General features: G+C 39.9%; 1 protein-coding gene across 2 annotated transcripts; it reads left to right on the top strand.

The window, feature by feature from the left end:
• Positions 1–3,641: 3,641 nt before the first annotated feature.
• LOC147895852 (stromal 70 kDa heat shock-related protein, chloroplastic-like) lies at positions 3,642–8,361 on the top strand. 2 transcript variants are annotated; one of them, XM_087382467.1, is made up of 8 exons: positions 3,642–4,267; positions 4,383–4,635; positions 4,757–4,836; positions 4,915–5,057; positions 5,320–5,418; positions 5,628–5,817; positions 6,057–6,455; positions 7,751–8,359. In XM_087382467.1, exons 1-8 carry the CDS (start codon positions 3,734–3,736, stop codon positions 8,144–8,146), a joined length of 2,094 nt encoding a protein of 697 aa, XP_087238593.1. In that variant the 5' UTR covers positions 3,642–3,733; the 3' UTR covers positions 8,147–8,359. The 2 variants fall into 2 exon arrangements, with proteins under 2 accessions (XP_087238593.1, XP_087238594.1); XM_087382468.1 differs by lacking the exon at positions 5,320–5,418 and having other exon boundaries at positions 7,751–8,361.
• Positions 8,362–24,007: the final 15,646 nt, after the last annotated feature.

Genomic DNA, 24,007 nt, shown 5'->3' with positions numbered 1-24,007 from the left:
ATTAATGTTGGGGGTGGGAAAGGTACAAGGGCTTCACAACAACAGCGTGGGGTTAGAAAAAGTTTCAAACTCTAAAAATGAAACCTTAAGGGATTAGGGCCCTCTATAATACTCTTTATTTATGGGTACAATGAGCCATGGTAGGATATCCATACCTCATTGCCTCATGACCCATGCATTATATGCACATGACATCCCCATTCTCATGTGGTAATGACATGCTTGCCCCCTCTTTTAAGGCCTTCAACCATGCTCCAAACGGCTAGGTGTCCTCATGTGCATGACATGTAATACTCAAGTGCCACATGGGTACCTTGAGCTAGTCCACTTGTGCATGCCACCTAGATACCTTGATCTAGGTATTGGGCTCCACATGTGCATGCCACATCATAATCAAGTACCACCTAGAGACCTTGATCTAGGTATTGGCCACATGTGCATGCCACATCACACTCAAGTGCCACATGGGTACCTTGAGATAGTCCACGTGTGTATGCCACCTAAATACCTTGATCTAGGTATTGTGCTCCACATGTGCATGCCACATTATAATCAATTGCCACCTAGAGACCTTAATCTAGGTATTGGACACATGTGCATGCCACATCACACCTAATTGCTACATGGGTACCTTGAGTTAGTCCATGTGTGCATGCCACCTAGACATTTCCACCTTGCTTGCCACCTAGGATGGGACTTGGGCACATAGTTCAAGGCATACCTCGATTGAGGTATTTAATTGCCACATCATCATATCCTTTTAGGCCACAGAAGGTGTCACATAAACTATGCTACTTAGTTCGCTGCCTTGCAAACCTATTTTTGACACCTTACAAAAACTTGCCACAAAATTATGGGATCCCAATTTAAATTAGTTAGGTGCCGATTTAGTCATTGTATTGGAAGGAGCTAAAAATTCTTCATGGCCATAGTACATGCATAGCTTTGCATGCCAAATAGCACATCAACAATATGTCAAAGAGGATGCCATTATCTCAAAATATGGATCACAAGACCTAGAGTATTAATTTTGCTATCTCTGCTTTATAGTATGGTTAGGTGAGCATTTTCTTTATTATTTTTATTAAAGAACGATAGATTGAATCCTCCACTCCAACTATTGTCATAGCAAACATTTTCAATACCTTAGCGAGAAGTTTTCCACTTAATATCATTATGTGCTTCAAATATGGGATTTCCCCTAGCCAAAGAGCGATTAATGCACACTACCATCAATGCTACATGAGAATATCACACATAATCTTGAAATTTTGCTAGCAAAACTTCAAGAAAAAAAAGTAAAGCATCATTTAGTGGTAAGGCTCTTTGACAATTTTTAAAATCGTATCCATTAATGAGGATAAAAAATCACCATGCACCTATCGTGCTATTGGCCCCAATCATCTATAACAAGTTCATTACATCTAGGTGTATTGAGTGGTCATTCCTTAAAATCATGGGGATATGGATATCCAATAAAACCCAAAATAGTACAAAAAAACAGTGAATAAACCATTTGCATTGTGACTGATCTTTGAGGGGTATATTTGTATTATGTGTTGATGTAATCCAAGGACATATATACAAGACTATGTAACTTAAAAGGGCAAATAAGGAAATAAAACAGAGAAAAATGACAAGGCAATAAAATACAAAGTGCAAATTATAATACACCTAATAGGTGTCCATGATGTTGGAAAATACCTATTACTATTCATTAAGCAAGATGGTTGAGAGGTGAATTAAGGTAAGGTGAGAGGCAAAATGAAGATAGGCTATAGAGGCACTAGAAGCTTCCAACCTGCCTTAGTATGCAGAGGCGTCAAAAGCTTCCAAACTGCCTTCGAATGCTATAAAGTATCCTCATAGCTCGCGAGCGAATCACCTTTGAATGCTATAGAGCCTCCTCATAGCTCGCGAGCAAATCCCCTTCGAATGCTATAAAGCCTTGCGTCCACCTTTGATTTGATCCACCCCGCCCAAGAGAGAGAGAGAGAGAGAGAGAGAGAGAGAGAGAGAGAGAGAGAGAGAGAGAGAGAGAGAGAGAGAGAGAGAAGAGAGAGAGAGAGAGAGAGATGTCTACCTCTCAATGATCAGCCTTTGACCCAAAGCTCTTGATACCTCCCAGAGCAATCCATTGATACACGAATTTTCTTGAAAAATGTATGAATCCGATCCAATTGATTCCAAATGAAAAATGTAAATAGTTTGTTAGTTGCAGATTTTTGAATTCGAGCGAGCCATTAGGCGCTTGCAAGCTATTGTGGTAGTTTTGTTGGAAATGCAAAGTTACAGGCCAAGGTGGCTCACATTTTTTCCAATAATTTTCCCCCAAAACCAATGAACTCTTGAGGTCAATGGTAAAAGACTTTGTGAAGCATATGTGCGCATGTTAACATGGGAAATGAGTATTTCCCATAAAAACCCTTTTCCCACCATGTCATTAGGGCTTAAGTGTGTGCGTGTCGGTGATTCTTTGAAAAAGGGGACGGGTGCTCGAAATTTTTTTAAAGCCCTTAATATTAAGGGCAAATAGGGCCCCCCAATGAGGAAAAGTTGTTGTATTAATTAATTTGTGTATGTTTGGGGGCCCCTAGTGGTAGATTAAGGTAAGCTCGTGATGGTCAATTAATCGTAGGACGCTCGTGGCTTCTTCGAGAAGTCTCTGACTCCAAAAGGTTCCTGCTGTGGGTATAAAAGGAAGAGGGGGGCTCATAGACTACAGGCAAGGTGGCATGTGGAGGCCTCTCCAATGCAAGGAGGAAGAGAAGGGGGAGAGGAGTGGGAAGAAGGAAGGGCGAAGGGGAGGAGGGAGCACGAGGGGAGAGTGGGAGCAAAGGGAGGAAGGAGGGAGGAGGAAGGAGAGAGCGGAAGAGGGGAGGAAGGAGAGAGTGGGAGGAGGGAGCAGAGGAGGTAAGGAGGAAGGAGGAAGCGGAGGGAGCGAAGAAGGGAAGGAGATAAATGAATATGTTTTTTAAAGCCCTTGAATCTTAAAATTTCCCAAAATTTGAGATTTTCAAGTTTTTTAAGGCCTCTAAAATTAAGGGGATTGGACCTTACAATTTCTCAAAAAACTTATAAAATAAGTGCTCAAAAATACTTTTTTTAAAGCCCTTAATATTAAGGACAATCACATAGAGTTTATCCCTTAAATTTTAAGGCAATGTGTGACCCCAAGCGAAAAAATTTCAATCAGGAAAAGTACACTAAATACAGAACTCAGGTGGACTTTACTAAAGAACTACTTGTCTCATCTAGTCCTTTGCCTATGTGGACTCACAACGCTAGTTCTTTGGAACTCTTGCGAGTCCTTTGCCCACTTGGACTTCCAAGCGAAGGACTCCTCCTTTGAGTCCACATAGACAAAGGACCGAGTCAACCTTGTCCACCTAGGAAAAGGACCAGTTCGATGGGATGGTGATGCCAAGTCAGGGTCGTCCACTTGGCTCTCACTTTCTATGGACCTCATGCGTGAGTCCACGTAGGCAAAGGACTGGACGAGACAAGTCAGCCGTGTCCACGTAGGCAAATTAAGGACAAGATGGATGGGATGGTGCCAAGTCAGCATTGTCGCCTTGGCTCACACTTTCTCTGGAACTCTCTTCCATGTTCATCTTCTTCATCTTCATCAATTTCAAAATTCTTCATCTTCTCCATCGAAGTGGTGTTCGATCTATCAATCGATTCAATCGATTTCGCACCTCAATCCTTGCCTTCATCACCTTCAACAAACATGTTTTTTGCCGCACCATCCCCCCTCCCACAGCGTTGCAGCTGCAGCTGCAGCGCCCACGATCCCTTGAGCTCCCAGAAGCATGAGTTCTTCCGTGGCTCTTCTTCTTCAAACCTTTTGCACCTTCAGTGTAAGAACAAGGTCAAGGTCTTCAAGGCCCGAGGTCCACTCAGGGTGTTCAACGAAAAGGTGGTAGGAATTGATCTTGGAACCACAAATTCTGCAGTTGCGGCTATGGAGGGGGGTAAGCCTACCATTATTACCAATGCAGAAGGTCACAGAACTACCCCTTCAGTCGTTGCTTATACCAAATCCGGCGATAGATTGGTTGGGCAGATCGCAAAGCGTCAGGCTGTGGTCAATCCTGAAAACACGTTTTTCTCTGTAAAACGGTTCATTGGTAGGAAGATGGAGGAAGTAAATGAGGAAGCAAAACAAGTTTCTTACAAAGTCGTGAAGGATGAGAATGGTAATGTGAAGCTTGTCTGCCCGGCTATTGGTAAGATGTTTGCAGCGGAGGAAATTTCAGCTCAGGTGTGTCGCCCCCGTCCAGTTAATGTATTCAATCAAAAACGAAATTGCGCATCAACAGATCCATCTTAGAGCTCTTCCTGCCGCTAACTGTACATTCCCTGAAACTTTCATTCAGGTCCTAAGGAAATTGGTGGAGGACGCCTCGAAATTCCTTAATGACAAAGTAAATAGAACTGTGATTACCGTACCGGCATATTTTAATGATTCGCAACGAACGGCGACAAAAGACGCTGGTCGAATCGCTGGTTTAGAAGTTCTACGTATCATCAATGAACCGACGGCTGCTTCATTAGCATATGGATTCGATAAAAAACATAACGAAACCATTCTCGTATTTGACCTTGGTGGAGGGACTTTCGATGTTTCAGGTAGTCATGAGCAACCCACTACACGAGAGCTTTAGAGCTTGCATTTGACGACAGTATCACGTTGACATTGTACGCAGTGTGCTCATGAGCAATGCATTTGATGCTGAAATTGATTGTGCAGTCCTGGAGGTTGGAGATGGTGTTTTTGAAGTCCTTTCTACATCGGGAGATACCCATCTTGGTGGAGATGACTTTGACAAGGTATGGAGCGAGAAGCATTATCCGCTGGTAAGAAAGTGGGAAAGTTACAACTGACTGTGTTTCCTTTTGACATTGAAGCGTATTGTGGATTGGCTGGCCTCTAATTTCAAAAAAGAAGAAGGAATAGACCTGCTGAAGGACAAGCAGGCCCTTCAAAGGCTCACCGAAACTGCAGAAAAGGCAAAGATAGAGCTATCTTCTCTTACACAGACATCTATCAGGTTGGTCTCTGGTTTTGTAAAGTGGTCACTAACTTGTCATGGAATGTCACCTCACATCACAGCAAACTACTTGATGCATGAAAAGAAGTAATTGAGTTCATAGGAATTCCCAATGAGCAGTTTGGCAAGATAGACATTTGCATGTTTCTACAGGCGTTTTCTAGAATTCTCTAAAAGGATATGTAGCTTGCTTCTTTGGTCACTTTCTTAGTACGAAGCAACCTCTACGTGTGAATAACTGTATAATTTTGGTGCTGCACAGTTTGCCATTCATCACTGCTACTGCAGATGGGCCAAAACATATTGATACTTCCCTTACTCGAGCAAAATTTGAAGAGCTCTGCTCTGATTTGTTGGACCGGTATATATTTTGGTCTAAGTAAAATAATTTGAGCTTTTTGAAGTGAAGGGTAGTATCACCGATTTGAAGAGAGGTGTGCAATGTGATGACATTTCAAGTTACCGTCTGCTTGTACATGGCTTGGATGACGAAGTTGAATTCAGCTCACTTTGACCACAGGCTTTGGATACTAGGCTCAAGCGAATCACAATTGTATGGGTTACATGCAGCTGCCGTACGCCTGTAGAGGTTGCCTTAAGCGATGCGAAGCTTGACTACAAGGACTTAAAAGAAGTCATACTTGTTGGTGGGTCTACGAGGATTCCAGCTGTGCAAGAACTCGTTAGGAAATTGACTCGTAAGGAGCCCAATATGACGGTCAATCCAGATGAGGTTGTTGCCTTGGGAGCTGCAGTGCAGGTGCGAATGCTATAGGCTTCCATTGTTGCATTATTGCATTGCGGTGCAATATCCACAAAAAAACTCCCTGATTGCATGGTTTCATTGCACTGTAGCTATAGAGCAGCGTCCATAGTAAATATCCTTTAGTACTTAAAATTTTCCTTGAAAATAATTGAATGGCCTTGTTGGCTGCAAGCAAGTTTCTTGTTCATTATGGTCAGTTTGAATCTACTTATTGGGTCTAATCTGGATTCCAGGCTGGGGTCTTAGCAGGCGAAGTAAGTGATATTGTGCTACTTGATGTCACGCCATTGTCATTAGGATTGGAAACCCTGGGCGGGGTGATGACAAAAATTATTCCTAGAAACACGACCTTGCCAACCTCAAAATCAGAAGTATTCTCTACTGCTGCTGATGGGCAGACCAGTGTGGAGATCAATGTTTTGCAAGGTGAACGTGAATTTGTGAAGGATAATAAATCACTTGGCAGTTTTAGGTTGGACGGCATCCCACCTGCACCACGAGGTATGCCACAAATTGAGGTCAAGTTTGACATAGATGCCAATGGAATACTTTCTGTAGCTGCAATTGACAAAGGTACTGGAAAGAAACAAGATATTACCATAACTGGTGCAAGTACGCTGCCAAAAGATGAGGTAAGAGATTTCACTAAATTTGCTATTGAGATTTTGAGTGTCATGAAGTCTGTCATGTTAGGAATATCTCTACTTCCTCACAGATTATTTTCAGCAAAGAATGTTATCGTTTTTGTTTAAGATGATAAAATGTCTTTCATTTCCATCACATATTAAAAGTTCCAGACGTCATGCATAGTGGCTCCAGTCATTTTTTGTAGAGTCCCTGGCAAGCCTTTTTCTGAACATGGAACGGGTTGTTTCATATCTCGTCCCATTAAAATTCAGATTAGGATTCAAGTGTGATTAGAAGGGTTTTAATTTTTGGGCTTAGACTCGTCATAGAAACATCTTTTGCAAGTTGTTTAATCCATCAGGTTAAAAAAATAATCTAGTGGAGTAACAGGAGCTTTCTCACGTTGTCTGAAGAGTAGCATGAAGGCAACCCGCCCCTCAAGTCTCTCCAAGCACTCCGTTCTTATCCCCCTCTTTCTCTTCTTCTCTACCCCCTTTCCCTTTCTCCTTTCTTCCCCGCCATTGGGGTTCACACAGCACTAGAAAATTTAGGCCACTATTATAGAGAGGAGTTCTTACCGCAAATCTTCTTCTTCTGGAGCCAGCTCCAGCTCCTTAGTAACTTTCTTTACCTATCCCGTTGCCCTTGCCGCTTTCCCCTCCACTTGAACAAACACACAACCCCAAAACACTTTCCTCTCTTCTCCTTTGCCGTTGCTCACGTGGCTTCTGGCCAGCTCTCCTCTTCTCCTCTTCATTCTGCTTCTCCTTCCCTGATCTACCTCAGCTGCCTGTTGTCACCTCCAATTCTTATCCTCCTTCCCCTCCCCATTCTTGTCATGTGCCTCTGCTCACTATCTTTTTGTGAATGTTTCCAGATATCTCGAAGGATCAGAAAAAGATTTTAAAAGAGGACGAGTGCATGGAAGCTTGTCACCAAAGATTTTTATCATCTTCAAATTGATTTTGACACGTGGCTCTACTTTATCTTCTGTATAGGGTTATCATTTATATCTGATGAGTACAAAAGAAACATGCACACCTCCCTTAAAACAGACAAGTGGGCGACCTCACATGCTTCACACTTTAAAATCGAATTTGACTAATTTTATTAATAATCATGCATCATTTTTTGAGCAATGACTGCTCGTACTCAGCATGATTTTGTCTTAAAGACAGTTACAGTGGGTTGACTTAAATGTCCTTAAATAAGAGGCATGGCGTAGAGTTTTGTTGAGTCACCTTTTTCTCAGATGAGAGGATATGATCTTTTAGATGTACTGAGTTTTCATATTGTGCAGGTGGAGAAAATGGTACATGAAGCAGAAAGATTTAGTAAGGAAGATAAGGAAAAGCGGGAAGCTGTAGATACCAAGAACCAAGCAGACTCTGTGATTTATCAAACTGAAAAACAGTTGAAAGAACTGGGGGATAAAATTCCTGCTTCCGTGAAAGAAAAGGTGGAGGCTAGGCTGAAGAATTTGAAAGATACGGTTGTGCAAGGTTCTACACAAGCTATCAAAGACAGTATGGCTGCACTCAATCAGGAAATGATGCAGGTAGGGCAGGCTATGTACAGTTCACCTGGAGGATCCACTGCAGCAAGAGAGGGTCCTGGAGGACCTAACGTTGGTGCTGCCTCCACGGGAGCTAGTGGTGATGAAGTCATTGATGCAGATTTCACTGATAGCAAGTAGGCAATCTACATCCAGTTCATCTAGAGGACCAAGTCCAACAGCAAAGGGTGGAGCTGAAGGGATTGATGCAGATTTCACTGATTGCAGCTAGCTTTTGGAATATTTACTTTTATACAAAGAGTCACGGTAATGTAGCAGACAGTTCTTTCAATTTGAATATGCACCAATTCTATAAATTTTATCAAACGAAATAAAGCATGTATTTGTTCCTTTCTCTGAAGAAGTGTTTACTTAAGCCCTTATGACATGGTGGGAAAAAGGTTTTAGTGGGAAAAGTTAATTCCCCATGCTGAATATCGTATTGTTTGGTGGAAATGTGGAGTAGATGTCATTTTCAACCTTTAAAAGCTAACTAATTTTCTTTTCCCACAAATACTTTGAGCTCAAGAGCTCCCTGGTTCTGTGGGAAAAAAGGTGGGGGACCACATGCCACCTTGGCATTAAAGTTTCCCTCTCCCACAAAACTCCCACCATGTCATAAGGCCTTATAGGGATTATCATCTTGAGATTGTAGTGGTATCGTTTGCATAGAAAGCTTGCTCCCACTGTGCAGGAGGTTCATCATATCAACGGGGCTTATCCTTTCCCGTGAACCTTTTATTTGTGGCTTTGCAATGTATTGAACATCGAGGTTATTGCTCATAAAATATGTAATTTCACAGAAATTAAAAGGTCTTCTATGGATTTGTCTAAAAGATGGTTTTATGAAAGACTCTTTAACAATTTATTGCATCCCAAGGGTACTTCAATGATGACGCCACCTTGGAAATTGACCTCAAAACTTTTGGCTTCCAATTCTTTGATATTGTCATGGCTACCTGATAAATTGTGCATGTAACTTGTTTTTTATGAAGGGATTCCCACTCCTTGCAACAATCTGGTATGTTAATTTTTTGCTTGAGTGTCAATATTAAAAAAGTTATAATGATATTTTGTGTGGAGTACATTAGACTTGCGATTTATGAGGATGGTCTTGTGATTCTTATTTCGATGGCTCGAAGCATAGGCCTATTGATATATCTTCTTACTAGAAGCTACATCAATCCTGAAAGTGCCATCTTGAGGGACTCTCCAACGGTGATTTAGATTTTGGTAGCTAGTTGGGACATGATTGGTGCCAATGTCCACACACACACAGATCGTTGGAGGGACAATCTAAGTTCACTTGGAAAGGTACTTTCTATAGTTTTCGATCTCATTGGTCTATCAACTATCTAGTCTTCATCTCTCAATATCTAGAGGAAAAGATAACTTGGAGAGCCGGCTTTGTTGTGTGAGACAGTTACACCCACCAGACATCTCATGGAGAACTCTTTCCCCCCACCTTATTTATTCGGTGCAAGCTTATTTATTTGTAGGCTTTCTTTACAATGGGCATGTATGCGGTTCAAAGTCACACGGAAGTCACGATGAAGCTGATTGTACAAAAATAGTTATGCCTAGGTAGACACTTACTTGCAGAAATGGACAGAAGGGCCAAAGGAACTCTTCCATCATATGCCTTCCATGAGTCATCAAAGTTAGACTTTCGATCTAGATTTTTGGATCAAGTGGCTCTCATAGCCAGAAATGGTGGGTAATTGATCTTGGATGACATGTCATGCATAGCCCAAACCACCCATCACATCATAACCTAAAGACTGAGGTGTCAAAAACCTTGAAATTGGCCAGTCAACATCATTTTTTGAAATGCTCACGTGTCCTTTGTCCCATCAAGCTTGACGAAAGGTAGAGGACATGGGTCGGCCAGAGGAACTCTTCCATCATAAGCCTTCCATGAGTCATCATCGACGCAGAGTACTTCATAAGGTTGTCTTTTCTCTATGCTAACTACTTATAAAGGTATTCCAACAAGGACATGGCAATTTAGCTAGGCACTAAATCAACAATTAAGCGTTGTTTGTTGATGGGTCTACATAAATACTTCAAGGGCCTCAGTCTGTGGAAATTAAATCTCTACTGTCGGATTACAGCGCATTCTAGATCCAAAAGAAGGTAAAAAGCCAACCAAAATAGTTAAAAGGAGAGAGTACGTGCATTGAGACTTGACACATGCATTCCACCATCTTGAAAACCACATGCGACTAAATTACCACTACACATCTAACAAACACATCATTACTCACCTTGTGACATATATCTGCATAGTTTGTCCCTCATCTTGCCATGTGGTGAGTACCACAAACTAGACAGACTCAAGAACATGGACACATCCGATCCAGTCACCTGTGGCACGACACTCACACCGAGCCAAGCATTGTCACATGGTGTCACACACTGTTGATTAGTCTTAGATGGATGACGTGGTATAAGGTTCAGCGTGTTGGCACGAGGCCTATGCGACATGAGCTACCCGTAGAAAAATTTTCTCATCCCCAAAATTACCACGTTGACACGACGACTATACTGTGCCACCACCCCATCCATCCTGATCAGAAAACCGTCCGAAAATGTGGCTTGTGGCATACCAGCACTTTCACACGGCTTCCCTCCCAAGAAAATGCTCCTGGAGCACTTTCCCTCCAACCTTCAAGCTGTGGGTCATTAGGGGAGAATTGGGGTCTCCAAAGGGCCCCCAATTAGTGTCTCCTAAATTCAAGGGGTTAGTGAGGGATTTGAGGTGTACCAATGAGAGTGCTCATTCTTGTGAGGCAATGCCATGTCGAGGTGGAGGGTGGGCATACTTGCAAAAAACCCCTATTGGCTACCCCTCTTACAATGGGGACCACTCAAACCATCCCCCTGCCCCCCCCCCCCCTCCAACCCCCAACCCTCAACCCCCCTCCTCCCATGCGCACCTCCCCCAGGACAATTCCGAAATGCATTCAAGAGGCTGTGGGCCCTTTTGGTTGAATTTTCCCCCTCTCTCAATTTGTTACAGGCTACCCCCTCCTCTTCTCTGATCCAGCTCGATTCTCCCTCCATTTTTCAAACATGGGAACTCATTTGGCAACTGCTCTACCCCCTCTTGCTCTGGTTCATTGCCTTTCTCCCTCTCCAACACCTCTTATAGCAGCAACTACTCCTCCCCCTCTGCTCTAGTCCAACTCTTTCTCTCTCCATTCCTAGCTACAACACCTCCTGCAGCAGTAGCTCATCCCCCTCTTCTCTCTCTCCCTTCATTCCTAGCTACAATGTCTGCTCTAGCAGCAGCACAGTTGATCATCCCCCTCTATTCTTTCTCTCTCCATTCCTAGCTACAACACCTCCTGTACAGCTGCTCATCCACCTCTGCTCTTTCTCCCTCCATTCCTAGCTATAGCACTCCTCAAGCTACTGTCCACCTTTAGTTGCACCCTCTATACCCACCCCCCTCTCCCTCTCTCTCCCTCCAAGATGCACTTTTAGGTCCATTCTTGGCTATTGTGACCTCTCTACAAGCATGGTGAGGAGAACATACACGTTGTCTATGTCCCACAAGAGCAAAATGCATTGGGTGAATTGGTGCCTTGCACCTACAGCTTGAATGATTGGATAGTCATGAGAGGATTTGCCAAGGGTCCACATAAGCCTCCCAAGAGCAAGATAGGTGATATTTTGCATGAGTGGAAGGGCTGCATCATGAAGTTCAAGCGTGGGAAGAAAGGATGGCTTGCAAAGGTGCAACACATCTACATGGGGAAGGACATGCGCTGGCTCCGTTAAGCAATCAATCGATAATACCATCACATTGTAAGTCTGCATTTTGTGTAAGTTTTCAAAGTGTAATGAATTAGTTTGAAATTGTATTTGAAATAGCACTTGTGCATAGTAGATGAATTTCCTTAGTTTTCTATGTGTTATGAGTTAGTTTGAAATTGAATTTTGGAATAGCACTTGTGCATAGCAGACTTTGAGGAGTGTGAACCAGTTGAGTGCTTCTTAGGTAAGTTTACAGCCATTCATGAGGATTTAGGAAGGCAAATGCATGCTGGAGAGAAGTCCTCTACTTTTAAACAGAGAAATATCTATTGGTATAATGCCAATTACATTACTCCAAGGACGGCATCAAGCTATGGCCATCTTCAATCCATCACCACCACAACTTGAAAACATGGATTGAAGCATGGTGGACACAAGAACAGTGCAATTATATAAGGATAAGATTGAAGAGGATGTGGGCATGGCCATGAAGTTTACATTTGGCTCTAAATGGGTAAGGTTGTCTCGGTTTATGCCTCTGCACATTTTTGTTTCTTGTTTTCAGAATATTCAGATGCACAAAACAAAAACCATGTACGCCTACATGAGAATTCCCTTTAGGAATTGGTTGGGGTGAATTGGGGAAGCAGGTCATGTGAACAAAAGGGTGATCTGTTTCAATGCCATGCATGTAAGAACAACGTGGTTGTCAAGTACCACATCTCCTACCAAATGTTATATTTAGCTTTCCAATATAGGCGTTGGAAGAAAATAGGTGGCAATTGGCTCCCCCTTGACTCTAATAATGATGATAATACAGGGGTAAGTTTATGTATTGATTCTCATATAGGAGATGTCAAGAATGTGACCATCACGTCAAAATGGACTCTTAGGGATGCGCGGGAATAGCTAATGGTCATGGTGGATGATGTCTGAATCTTCCATTTTAGCTTAAATGGTGAAAGGTAGGCAACCATGCTGCATAGTGCCAGTTTTATCCATCCTACAATATTGAAGATGGTAAACAATGTGGATGGAACAATTGTGGATTTTGACATCTTCCAATTCATAGTGGTGCAATTTATTTTGATGTTTTAAATGGTTTGGTTTCATATCAAATTTCCCCCAAAAAATAGAGTTTATTTTATTATTTATATTTAGAACATTTGGGTATATATAGGTTGTAAAGTTACTTTAGTTTCAAAGTTTCACTATCATAGCCATAGTTCTCCAAGCTACCAAACTATTATGGATTCTGCTAAGTCCACCTTCCGATTTCATCTCCCGTACTCCGTTAGTTGATAGGGAGGAGGAGTTATTTTTACTAGTGTGCTACCCGCGCATTGCTGAGGTGGCAAAACATGATACATGATACATGTGTTGTTGCTATGTAAAACACATTGGTATATAAAACACTATTCATTATAGAAAAGGGTATTCACTACATGTATTGCTATGGATGTAAAATTTAGACACGTGTGTCGAAAATACCATTGATTGTAAATAGAGTTTATTTTATTTTTTATATTTAGAACATTTGGGTATATATAAAGGGAGAAATATTGCTCATAATTTCTATATTCCTATGGAGATAGTTTTAGAAAGAAGCATGTACAATGTTAAGTTCTTGTCTAGAATAGCACATTTCAATTGAATTAATTTAAAGGAACAATAATAATTTCAAAAAAATGTATTATTTTCAAGATAGTAATTTTGAAATTTGTAGTCTAAGAAGTTGTCTCAATGGGCAGTGTGAAGATATCAAAGCAACACCAATCGAAAGTTTTACTATGTAGGATCCATCCATCTGGAACACATAGTCCCACATATGATACATTCCAAGTAGTCAAGTCCGCATTAGTGTGGAATAAGGTTGTATCTTTCCAAAATACATATACATACACCTTGTTCTATAATCGGGACAAATATCCCATACATCTCTATCGAATCGTCATAGAGACATATAATGAACATATTTGATTGTGGTAAATTCCTGAATTAAACAAATCCAATATTAAATAAGAACAATTTTTTGCAATTTGATTAATGAAATTATAAATACGTGTTTAATTTTTTGTTTGATATTACCAATTATAATTGAAAAGAAAAGAAGTGAGTTGCCTATGAGATTTGATAATTTTAAAAGCAAAGAATTTTTACCCAGATTTATAGGCATCTACTGCCCTAAAGATAGGGAAATAAGGCTGATCAGGTGATGACCATAAAGGTGGTGCTGTAAATCATGAAGGTAAGTCATATTTGAAGGGGCAAATTGATGTGTGTGTGTGTGTGTGCCTATGGGCTTGGAGTCCTATGTGCAAGGAGTGTGTGAGTGTAGGTGTGCTAAAAGGTTCTAGTGACTTGGCAGTTAGAGGTATGTCAGGTTGGTGTGATGTGTGAGTGATCATAGGAGGTGACTGATTGAGATAATCATGGAGATGATTGTGGATCTGGGATCTACCAACATGGAGGCAATTGCCTATATATGTAACCACTCATGAATAAAGATTAGTTCATTGTGCCTCATTGCTTTCTCTATGAACCAACAATATTATTTAAATAATAAAAAAGACATTTAAAAAATCATAAGAAAGTTAATATACCTAGAATGTTTGTGATGTATCTCTTTGGCATTCCCATAGTGAATGTTGCTTCTGACACTAGTTTGAATATATCAACGCAATACCAGGTGCAAAATGACATTGTCTTATCATGCAGTTTCCACCATCTAGAACACATAGTCCCAAATATGGAACTATCCACATCGTTAAGTCTGTATCGGTGCTGGATGAAGTGGTATCTTTTTTAAAAATATATACACCTCGCTCTACGATAGGGACAGAGATCCCATACATCTATGATCTCTATGGAATCTTCAAAGAGATGTGATATAAACATATCTTATTGCAATAAAAGCCCGAATTCGATAAATCAGAGAAGATTAAATATAAACATGTATTTGCAACATGATTGAGGAAAATATGTTTGATTTAGTATCTTGATATTAAATATTATGAGAGTAAATAATGTCAAAAGTAGGAGAATTTTACCCATGTCTATAGGCACCGAGAAAAAAGGCAGATTAGGTGATGACCATAAAGGTGGTGCTGTAAAATAATGAAGTTATGTCATTTCATATAAATAAGAATAAAGAAATATAAAAAAACTAATGACAATGATATATACCTAGAATCTCTGTGATCTCTTTCACCGGCATTCCCCCATAAAGAATGTTGCTTCAAACATTATTCCTAAATTCAGATAAAAACCACTTGTAAGATAGAGACCTTTCTATTGTTGTTCAAAAAGAAAGGGCTTTCTTTACCCTTGAAAAATCATAGTTTTTAGATAAGAAAATCTAATATTATTATCATTATATGTAGTAATCTTAAATGATAAATAAACATAAATATATTCTATTGTAGCTTAGAAACTTATATTTAAGTTTAAAAAAATGTTTTAAGAAAATCACTAACCTTTAAGCCCTTAAGCTTTCTTTATATACAATGTTTGATGTTGTATAAATGTCGCCATCAAGAATTGTTGATGACATTGCTTCTCTATTTTGTTTGTTGTAGGAGCACTTTTATAGTATTAGGAGATCGAGTGTGAGACATTGCTACATACAATTGACCATGAGTAGATATTGGTGTGATCAAGTACAAACCCAAGACCTCCAAAGATTGCCCTTGTGCCTTATTTATTGTCATTCCAAAAGCAAGTCTTATTGGAAATTGTCACCTCCTCATGGTAAATGGGAGTTCAATGTTGGTGATGATGAAGTTTATCCTTGGAATTAAAACCCTTTCACCAATCTTGTTGCCTTTGATAATTTCTTCTTCTAAGACTTTTGAGTGAAACTCTTTGCATATCAATCTTGTCCCATTACAAAGCCCACGCTTTGGATCTATGTTACAAAGCGTGATTATAGGGGCACCAAGCTTTAAGAGCAAGTGATGTGGTGGAACTGCGACTCCTCATTTCAAAGAATTAAGGAATTCAGTTGAGTAAAGAAATGAATTTTGTTTCGTCTCTAGGACTGAATTTGCAATGAAATATTCTTTTAGCTCCCCAGGAATTGTTTCCAAGGCACATTGATTGACATCATCAACCTCACTATTTCTTGGAGCAAGAATAGCTTGATTAGAGAAGTAGGTCGAATACGATATGAGTGATAGTTAAATCAGAATAAACCCAATGAACCAAATCAACCAAGGTAGAGTTTTGCATCACCATCTCTGTCGGTAATATTTGCATTGGGTTATACTGAGTACAACTAATTCTGTTGCCAATGCTCATTAGCAATTTTGTGAAGTCATTTGAATGATCTGTTGTGATCGATACATTGCCAACCAATGTTAAGACCTCGAAAATTTGCCATATGGAAGATCTACATAGCGTAGAGTCAATAATATCCTCATGCCTTCCCTCTACATCAACTGGTAGAATTTGTGTGAAATCACCTCCCAATAGAATCACTTTTCCTCCAAATGGTTTATTGAGCATCTTGCAAAGTTCTATCTAAAGCTTTGAAGGCATGGCGATGACACATCGAAGCCTCATCCCAAATGATTAGCTTGCAATGTCTTAATACTTCTATGAGATGACTATGCACTAGAACGTTGCATGTTGAAATATTGTTTAGATTTAATGGTATTTTAAATCTACCATGAGCAGTACGTCCATTTGCTAAGTAGTAAGGAAGCAATTCCCAAAGATGATGCCATGGCAAGCGCAACAAATCCTTTATATTGTATATGAGCAAGCAAGCAATTATATAAGTAGGTCTTTCTAGATCCACCAGGACCATCTAAGAAGAAAACCCCACCTTTATCATGCGTGACTGCTTGCATTATTGTTTGAAAAGCGATTCTTTGACTATCTATTAATGATGATTTCATGGATTTTGATATGATTGCTTGTTGCACTGGATCAAAAGCCTTCTCTTCTAAAAGTAGTTTATTTGCTTGTATAGCTTGGAGATCTCTTTCATGAAGCTGAGTCATTCCATTGAAATCACTCAAATTTTTACCCTTCTCATGAAAAAGCCCTTCTATGTGTAGTAAAGCCTGTGTTTCTGCCATGCTTTGAGTATATGATGTTCCTATAATCCTTGTTAAAAAATAAATAAAATCCTCTATCATTTGTTCCCTAAATGTATCCCTTAGAAACCTTGGGTTGGAAGGCTCACAAAAGAGTAATAAGATCACAAAAAGGCACCTCATTTGGAATGGATTTTATATAAGAGAAGCATCTTCTAAGCAAGAAATGCATTCTGAATCATCTTCCAATATACCTCTAGCGATGCAAGTGACTTTGAATGTAGGATATATTGTACCATTGTACATGCATAGATCACCAAACGACTTGCATCCTTTGCAAATTATGAGTAGCAGACGAAGATAAAATCTTTCACCACAACAGTAGATGGAGCTACAAAATACATTCGGTCTATAGTGTTTCCTCTTTTTCTTTTGGTCCATATTTTTCCTTGATTCCATACCCATCTTAGTGGTAAATCACAATATAATGTATCATTTGCTTCTAGATAATTTTTGTTACATGTGAACCATTCTGTTAGAGTTGTTTTCTTTGAAATTTTTGCATGTACAATATCAACAACATTGTCATGATCTCTGAACACAATTGTTTGCCCATCTTCCACGTGCACTTGCAACCTTTGTACATTAGGCTTCTCATCATGCAGATCAAATTCATAGATTCTCCAACACGCCTCTGAGGCAAAGACATAGCATGCATCTAAATCAATCTCATCAATAGCCTGCTTAGTTGTTTCAATACCATTGTTACGTACATCTGAGATTCTTATTGTTGCCCGATCATGACCTTTGTAGATATTTGACAACTGAAATGGTGGAACATATTTCAACATTAATGTGAGCATTGTATGTAACTGATAAATACGAATTGTAGGGTACAATCCATCTATTGTCAACTTTGTTGTTCTTTACAATTATAGTCTTTCCATCATCTTGTCTCATGTATACACGATAATCTTTTGCAAACTTACGTGGGTACTTCTTTGTACATTGTCCTTCTTGCATGCAAATGGCCTTCAGGTTGAATGCCCCACATGGCCCATGGATATTGCATTGAGACATGATATGATGTAAAGATGGAAACATGGGGCAATTCTGCAGAAAACTAATCTATCATATTGGCCCACTGTTTGGGGTCTGTGAGGACCATCCAATATAAGCAATGTATGACAATGGGGCAATCCTCTCTTTTGAAACTCTATCACTGAAACATAGCCAATCACTGTACCAGAAAGTTTCCCTTGAATTATTTCTTTCATCATGTTTCTCTGCTTATGATGGAAAACTCTACATGTTAAGTCTGGTATGTCATTTGCACTTTGTTCAGGGAGTAAGTGATCAGTTACTTCTTTCTATCTGTGGTTGCATGTGAAGGTAATAAATAGATCTAGTTTACCTTTTGAGCGAACAATGGCCATAGCATCTTGATAAAGCTGGTACATTTGTTGTGGACCCCCAGTAAAACTTGAAGGTAATACTATTCTACTACCTACACTTCTTCCCATAATGTTATCATTTCTTGCCTCATCACAGACCATGTCTACTTAGTTGGAATAAAGTTCACTACACAGAACCTTTTGGTTGTTCCGAATCCAATGCAATCGAGATTCTTCTATAATGTAATACACATCAACCATGTATTGTTGAAGTAGCCGTCCTCCACGTAGCAAGCAAATGTTTATGTCAAGTTGGATCTGTAATTGATATGCATAATACTCTCTTTGATTGATGCATTAACTATTTATCAATGATGATTCAAGAATATCATTCGGAAAACATTTGTATAGGGAATCCTCAAATGCCATCCATCATAGCCTGTTGGAAATAGAAGAACATATAGCACAGGCATGTAAGATCTATGCAAATTGGATATTCTTTTGTAACTCCCTTGTGTAATACATAGTAAAATATCACGACAACCAATGTTTTGTTCATCACCCTGGCCAATCATGATTCCTGCAATCTCAATTGCTAAGGGAGCCGAGTACTGCTTGGATGGTATCTTTCTCTAACATATTGTTATTTTCAACTTGACACCTCCATTCTCATTGACCATTTGACTGACACAATTTAAACCTTGTGCAAATGGATTGAATTCGTGCATCATATGTTGTAGAGATTCAAGTATCACTGGATCCAAGTCATTAATTATGGACAAATGATTTTGTAACTCATGCTCAGAGTCATATACATATAGCTGAGCAAATTGAGGCCTATGATTGTGTGCTGCATCTGGTAGTAAGGATCCAATCCTATGATACATAGAGCCATGAACTTTGAAAGTGTAAACTCCCCTATTTTCAACAAAGGAATGATCAATCTTTGCACCCAATGATGCAAAAGCCAAGGCAATGTTATAGGCACGGATATGGCTACGGAATTTTTTGCTGATGTTATTTTCCCCTATCAAAAGGGAACTCAATGGTTCATTAGGTGGAGGTAAAGGAGGAAGAAAAATTCATCTTGATTTACAACAAAATTTTCCAATATCTTGGCCATGAGTTCCATCTTTTTTCTCACACTTCCAAATGTAAGCATGGCAAAAGTGACTCTGATAAGACATAGAACCCAAAAGATGTATGGAGACATTGGAATATATGAGAGGCCACATTGAAGGATGTATGCCTTCCAAAGGAGGTAGTTTGTGTAGAATTGATAATAAGCCTCCTTTATTGTGATCGAAAACATAATGTGAAACGATTCTGACATCAAAACTCATACCGACTTGACGACCATATTGATTATCTTGCATTTCTATATGCACAGTGTGATCAACCTCAACATGTATATAAGTTTGATCAACATATGTATTGGAATAGACATTCCTTGTTGTTGTATTTTGTGTTTGAAGAGCCTTTGCTTTAGCCACAACTCTTTTCCTAGCATGGAAACGTCAATATCTTCTAGTGTCCCTCAACTTATCACCCAATGTCATAAATGAATGGATTGTATATTGAGGTTCGATTTCTCCTTGCATTGAACTACACATTTCCGAAGCAAGCATACCTTTATGACTTTTCAAACTTGTTCTTCTTCTGGCACGCTCACGATGTAAGAATTGGGTGTTATCTAGCCGTGATAGTAGCAGATGTTAAACTCTTCTTCTTCTCCTTTGAGTTTCAAGACCAACTATCTGAGATGGAATCCTTCTTGGAGGATGCATTGAATACATTTTTTATTTCTGTCACCTAGATTCAGGAATATGAATCAAGATAGTTTAAAAGAGAGCATGACTGTAATTTGTTGCTCAAGGTATCAACATGTGAGAAAACTTTTAAAGAGAACAATGAATACTTTTAAACCTTTATTCCAAATATTAAAAGATACAAACATTGTGATAACATATTTTCTTGTTTTGTCCTCTCATACAGCTTTCCCCATTCTGGGTTAACTAATGCACCAACCACCTTCCAGGCACTCAAACACAAAATATTGCAGCCACTTCTCTTCGCTTCTGCATTTTCATGCCATAAGATTGTTATGGACTTTTCTGTGCAATGTCCACATTAAGACTCCACAATCTCTATGGTAAATGGCCTTCTTTTGAAATTATTGCCCCTCGTAAGCATCAGGAGGACTACTTTAACCAGAAGGACTTTCATTTTATAATTTTGTAGATGACAATTTCTTGAGTGTTGGATTATGATATTGGTTCGGTAGGTTCTATGCACAATTGGGGAATATTTTACAGCATAGTGATCTAGGCCAAAGGTGGGAATGAGACAACTTAGGCAAGTATTTTTTACTCAATGGCTGTACTTCTCCAAGGTCTTCATCTTTGTGTATTTGTAGGAGAGAAAGAGGAAATCACAAATGGAAAACTAACTTCATGAAATCATCAACGATGATTAATGTAAGGGGATGGTTGCATCTCTTCCAATGCATTGCAGCTCTCTCTCAAGTGTTCATGGTTTCGAGCGTGGAATTTCATAGGTGGAATTTCATAGTGTATCAATGGAGGGGACCAAATTTTGTGGAAAAGTGCCCTTGGTGTGTAACGAGAGCACCCATGCCACACAATTTTGGAGTACCCAGAAGCTGGGTGAAAATTGGGCAACGTCGAGTGGTGTGTAACCGCGCTGAATTCTTGCTGCTCTACAAGATTACGTTGTAAACCGCGAACACATCTTGCTCTACGAGAGAGCTACAATACCCTGGAAGATCTGCAACCAACCCCTTCCATTGATCATTGTTGATGATTTCGTGAAGCTAGTTTTCCATTTTGCCATTTCCTCCTTCTCTCACACAAATATACAAAGATGAAGACAGATTTTAACAGGCAACGATGAAGATAGGACCACTCAGGCTAAAACATGTGCATTCTCTTCCACTAATAGATGCTCGTTATTGTTTTTGCTTGATTGTTTTGGGGTGAATACTCAATACTCCTACGTCAATTCGAAGTGCAAGAGAAGGCAGTTCTACTGACAAAATGACATTTAAACTGCAAGTTCCATCGATTCTCGGAGTGTACTCTCTATCATGAAGCCATCCACATAACTATTTGATACTTCCCTACACTCAGACTGCCAAGGTGTATTCCTATATTCAGCTTGAATTGACGAACACTGCTATAAGGTTCACAGACTGACTAACACTGTTAGACCAGATAGCAATAATTTTTAGAACTGAAATGGCAGAGAATCTGCAAAACTAGAGATAGATTTTGCTCCAGCATAACCTTGTTAGCAAAGTTGAGCAGGATGGGAAAGGCAATTTGAGGGAGCTGGTTTATAGGAATGCAATGCTTTAGATGCAAGGTAGGTGATGGACAAGGAGAGCTACCAAAGTTACTGGAACAAAATGAAGAATTGCAGAAAGGAGTAGAAATCTAGTATGAGGAAATGTCAAAATCAAATACTGAGACCAAGGGGATGTAGCAATTTTGTTGTTTTCTAGCCCTTTAATCTCATTTTATAGTTGTTGGATGAGCTACATGTTAGCATGGTTTTGACATTGCAACCTTTGAGTTTCTGGCAACTAGTGTGAGACCCTCTTCAGACTTTCTGACTGCTTTCTTTGCAGTCTGAAGATCTGCATTGCCACAAACATTCATACATAAATAGACAGACAGACATACGTACATAAATAGACAGACAAACGTGTACCCATTTGTGTATGTATATATATGTACATATGTACACTTTTAGGTCGTTTGTCTCATGAACCCGTGAGATCTTCTACAGATGTTAATCTCTCTCTCTCTCTCTCTCTCTTATATTTTTATATATGTCCCTCAAGTAATCTTTATATGATAGTTATGCTGTGAGGGATTTGGATGCTGCTAGCCTTGAAGTGTTTTCTCACTGTTTTTGAGTGCTTCCATTAGGCTCTCTTTTGGAGTCTAATGTCATGTACATTGATTTTATGTTAATTTTATAGTCACTGGTTTCACCAAAAAAAAAAAGTGTGTGTGTTAATTTTCTTTTCTTTTCTTTTGTCTACAATCACATGAAGCATTTTAAGTGTGTGCTGGTGATTGAAGACAAGTATGACCAGTATTAACGTCATGGATTTTAGCTATGAAATATTGTAAACAGGATGGCAGAGACCTTGTCATTTGGTAGAAAGTATGAAAAAACTCATTTCTTGTAATATAATCCATGCATGTAATCGAACTATATGAACACGCTATTTGAGTTGGAACATTGCTTTTCGAATCATCACATACAATATATAGCTGAATGAAAACCAATTCCACCTATAATTCCATACTCCACGGATGTCCTGGTTCCTAAATTAGACACAATATACAAAAATCACACATAAATTAAGAATTGTAGCAATGAGCTTTAGCCTTTAATAGTAATTTAGTAAACTATAAATTGTAGTCTTACTTGTCAGGTGATAGGGAAGTGTTTCTGTTGAGGGTCTCTCCAACCTTGTTCATAAACTCGTACAAGAGCCCTTATGTGGTTCCCTCCGTGTCCATGATGTGAAGCATCCTATAGATAGGATTAACAGCTTTGACTAATGCCATCGATGATCATGCGTGCAAATTTGATGGACTTTTGCATGGCCTTTCTCATCCCAATCATTCCACTCCTGAGACACAACCGTGCGGAGCAAGCCCTGGCGCACTCGCACGAGCCTCTCCCACTATGAACATGTAAGCAAACCTCGTGGTTGAAGGTTTCAATAGCTCGAGGTAAATGTAGGCCCCATAGATGCTAAGGATTTTGGGTCTCTTCATGACAAACTTCACGATACTACGGGCAATGGAGAAAATGGCACCAATTCAAGCTATCTTTCCTAGGTCCTCAATCAAAAGATCAAGGCAATGTGAGGCACATGGTGTCCACGCAATCCTTGGAAACTCATCTTCCAACATTTCACCTATAGCCACACAATTGCTGCCATTATTTGTCACTACTTCCACCACATTCGCTGCACCTTTCTCCAAGATGACTGCACACATGTGGTTCCAAATGTACAATCTTGTAATCAATGTACCTACGACAGAGGCATCTATGGCTCTCAAGAACATGGTCCCCTTGCAAGAAGACACCAGAATGTTGTACACACTCCTCTTGCATACATCTAACCATCCATCACATCGGAGTGTGCATCCATACTTTACCCAAGCCTCTTTCAAGGGCTGCATTTGTGCTTCCATTCGTGTCCACTCTCTTCTTAGCTTTCGTGTCCTCAAGGCTTCGCATGTAAGCCCTTCCGATTCATACCCAATGCGGCTTATAGCTCTCATGGCCTTCTTCCATTGCAAGTCTTCACCACATTAAAGGGTATTGCACATTGTATAAAGAGCTTTGTGAGCTCACTAGTGGCTTCCTTTACCACCTACTTTTGCATGTATGCTTGGATGCTAGACCTTTGTAATGAGCCTCTTTTTCCCACACTAGCATCAACACTACCTGCTCCATGTGGCAAGCATTAGGACCCATGCTCGATGTTGCAGATGCCCCTCTACTTCTCTTTGAACCCAATGTGCTAGCAGAAGCATCATGCAATGGCTCCAACCATGCGCTTACACTTCCATTCTTAAGGCCATCCTGCACATCAAGAGGCACAAACTTACAAGGTTCTATATCCTTATTGGGAACACCCGCCAAATGGTTTTTCAACAGTGTGACAAACCTCGTTTTGCTTATGCCACAATAGTTATTTCCACTTCTTGGAGCCGCCACCTCCCGCATAACTATCAATGTAGGTGGCATGGCTC

Source organism: Dipteris shenzhenensis, chromosome 12 (assembly GCF_047967505.1).
Source record: "Dipteris shenzhenensis isolate YYH24624 ecotype China chromosome 12, Dip_SZ_1.0, whole genome shotgun sequence".
In the NCBI taxonomy this organism is placed as follows: Eukaryota; Viridiplantae; Streptophyta; class Polypodiopsida; order Gleicheniales; family Dipteridaceae; genus Dipteris; species Dipteris shenzhenensis.
This window is presented reverse-complemented; position numbering and strand designations above follow the sequence as displayed.

Coding starts and splice junctions, on each gene's coding strand:
- LOC147895852 (XM_087382467.1), top strand. CDS start 3,734: ATGTTTTTTGCCGCACCATCCCCCCTCCCACAGCGTTGCAGCTGCAGC. Junction 4,636..4,756: donor AGGGACTTTCGATGTTTCAG/GTAGTCATGAGC, acceptor TTGATTGTGCAG/TCCTGGAGGTTGGAGATGGT. Junction 5,419..5,627: donor TGCTCTGATTTGTTGGACCG/GTATATATTTTG, acceptor GGTTACATGCAG/CTGCCGTACGCCTGTAGAGG.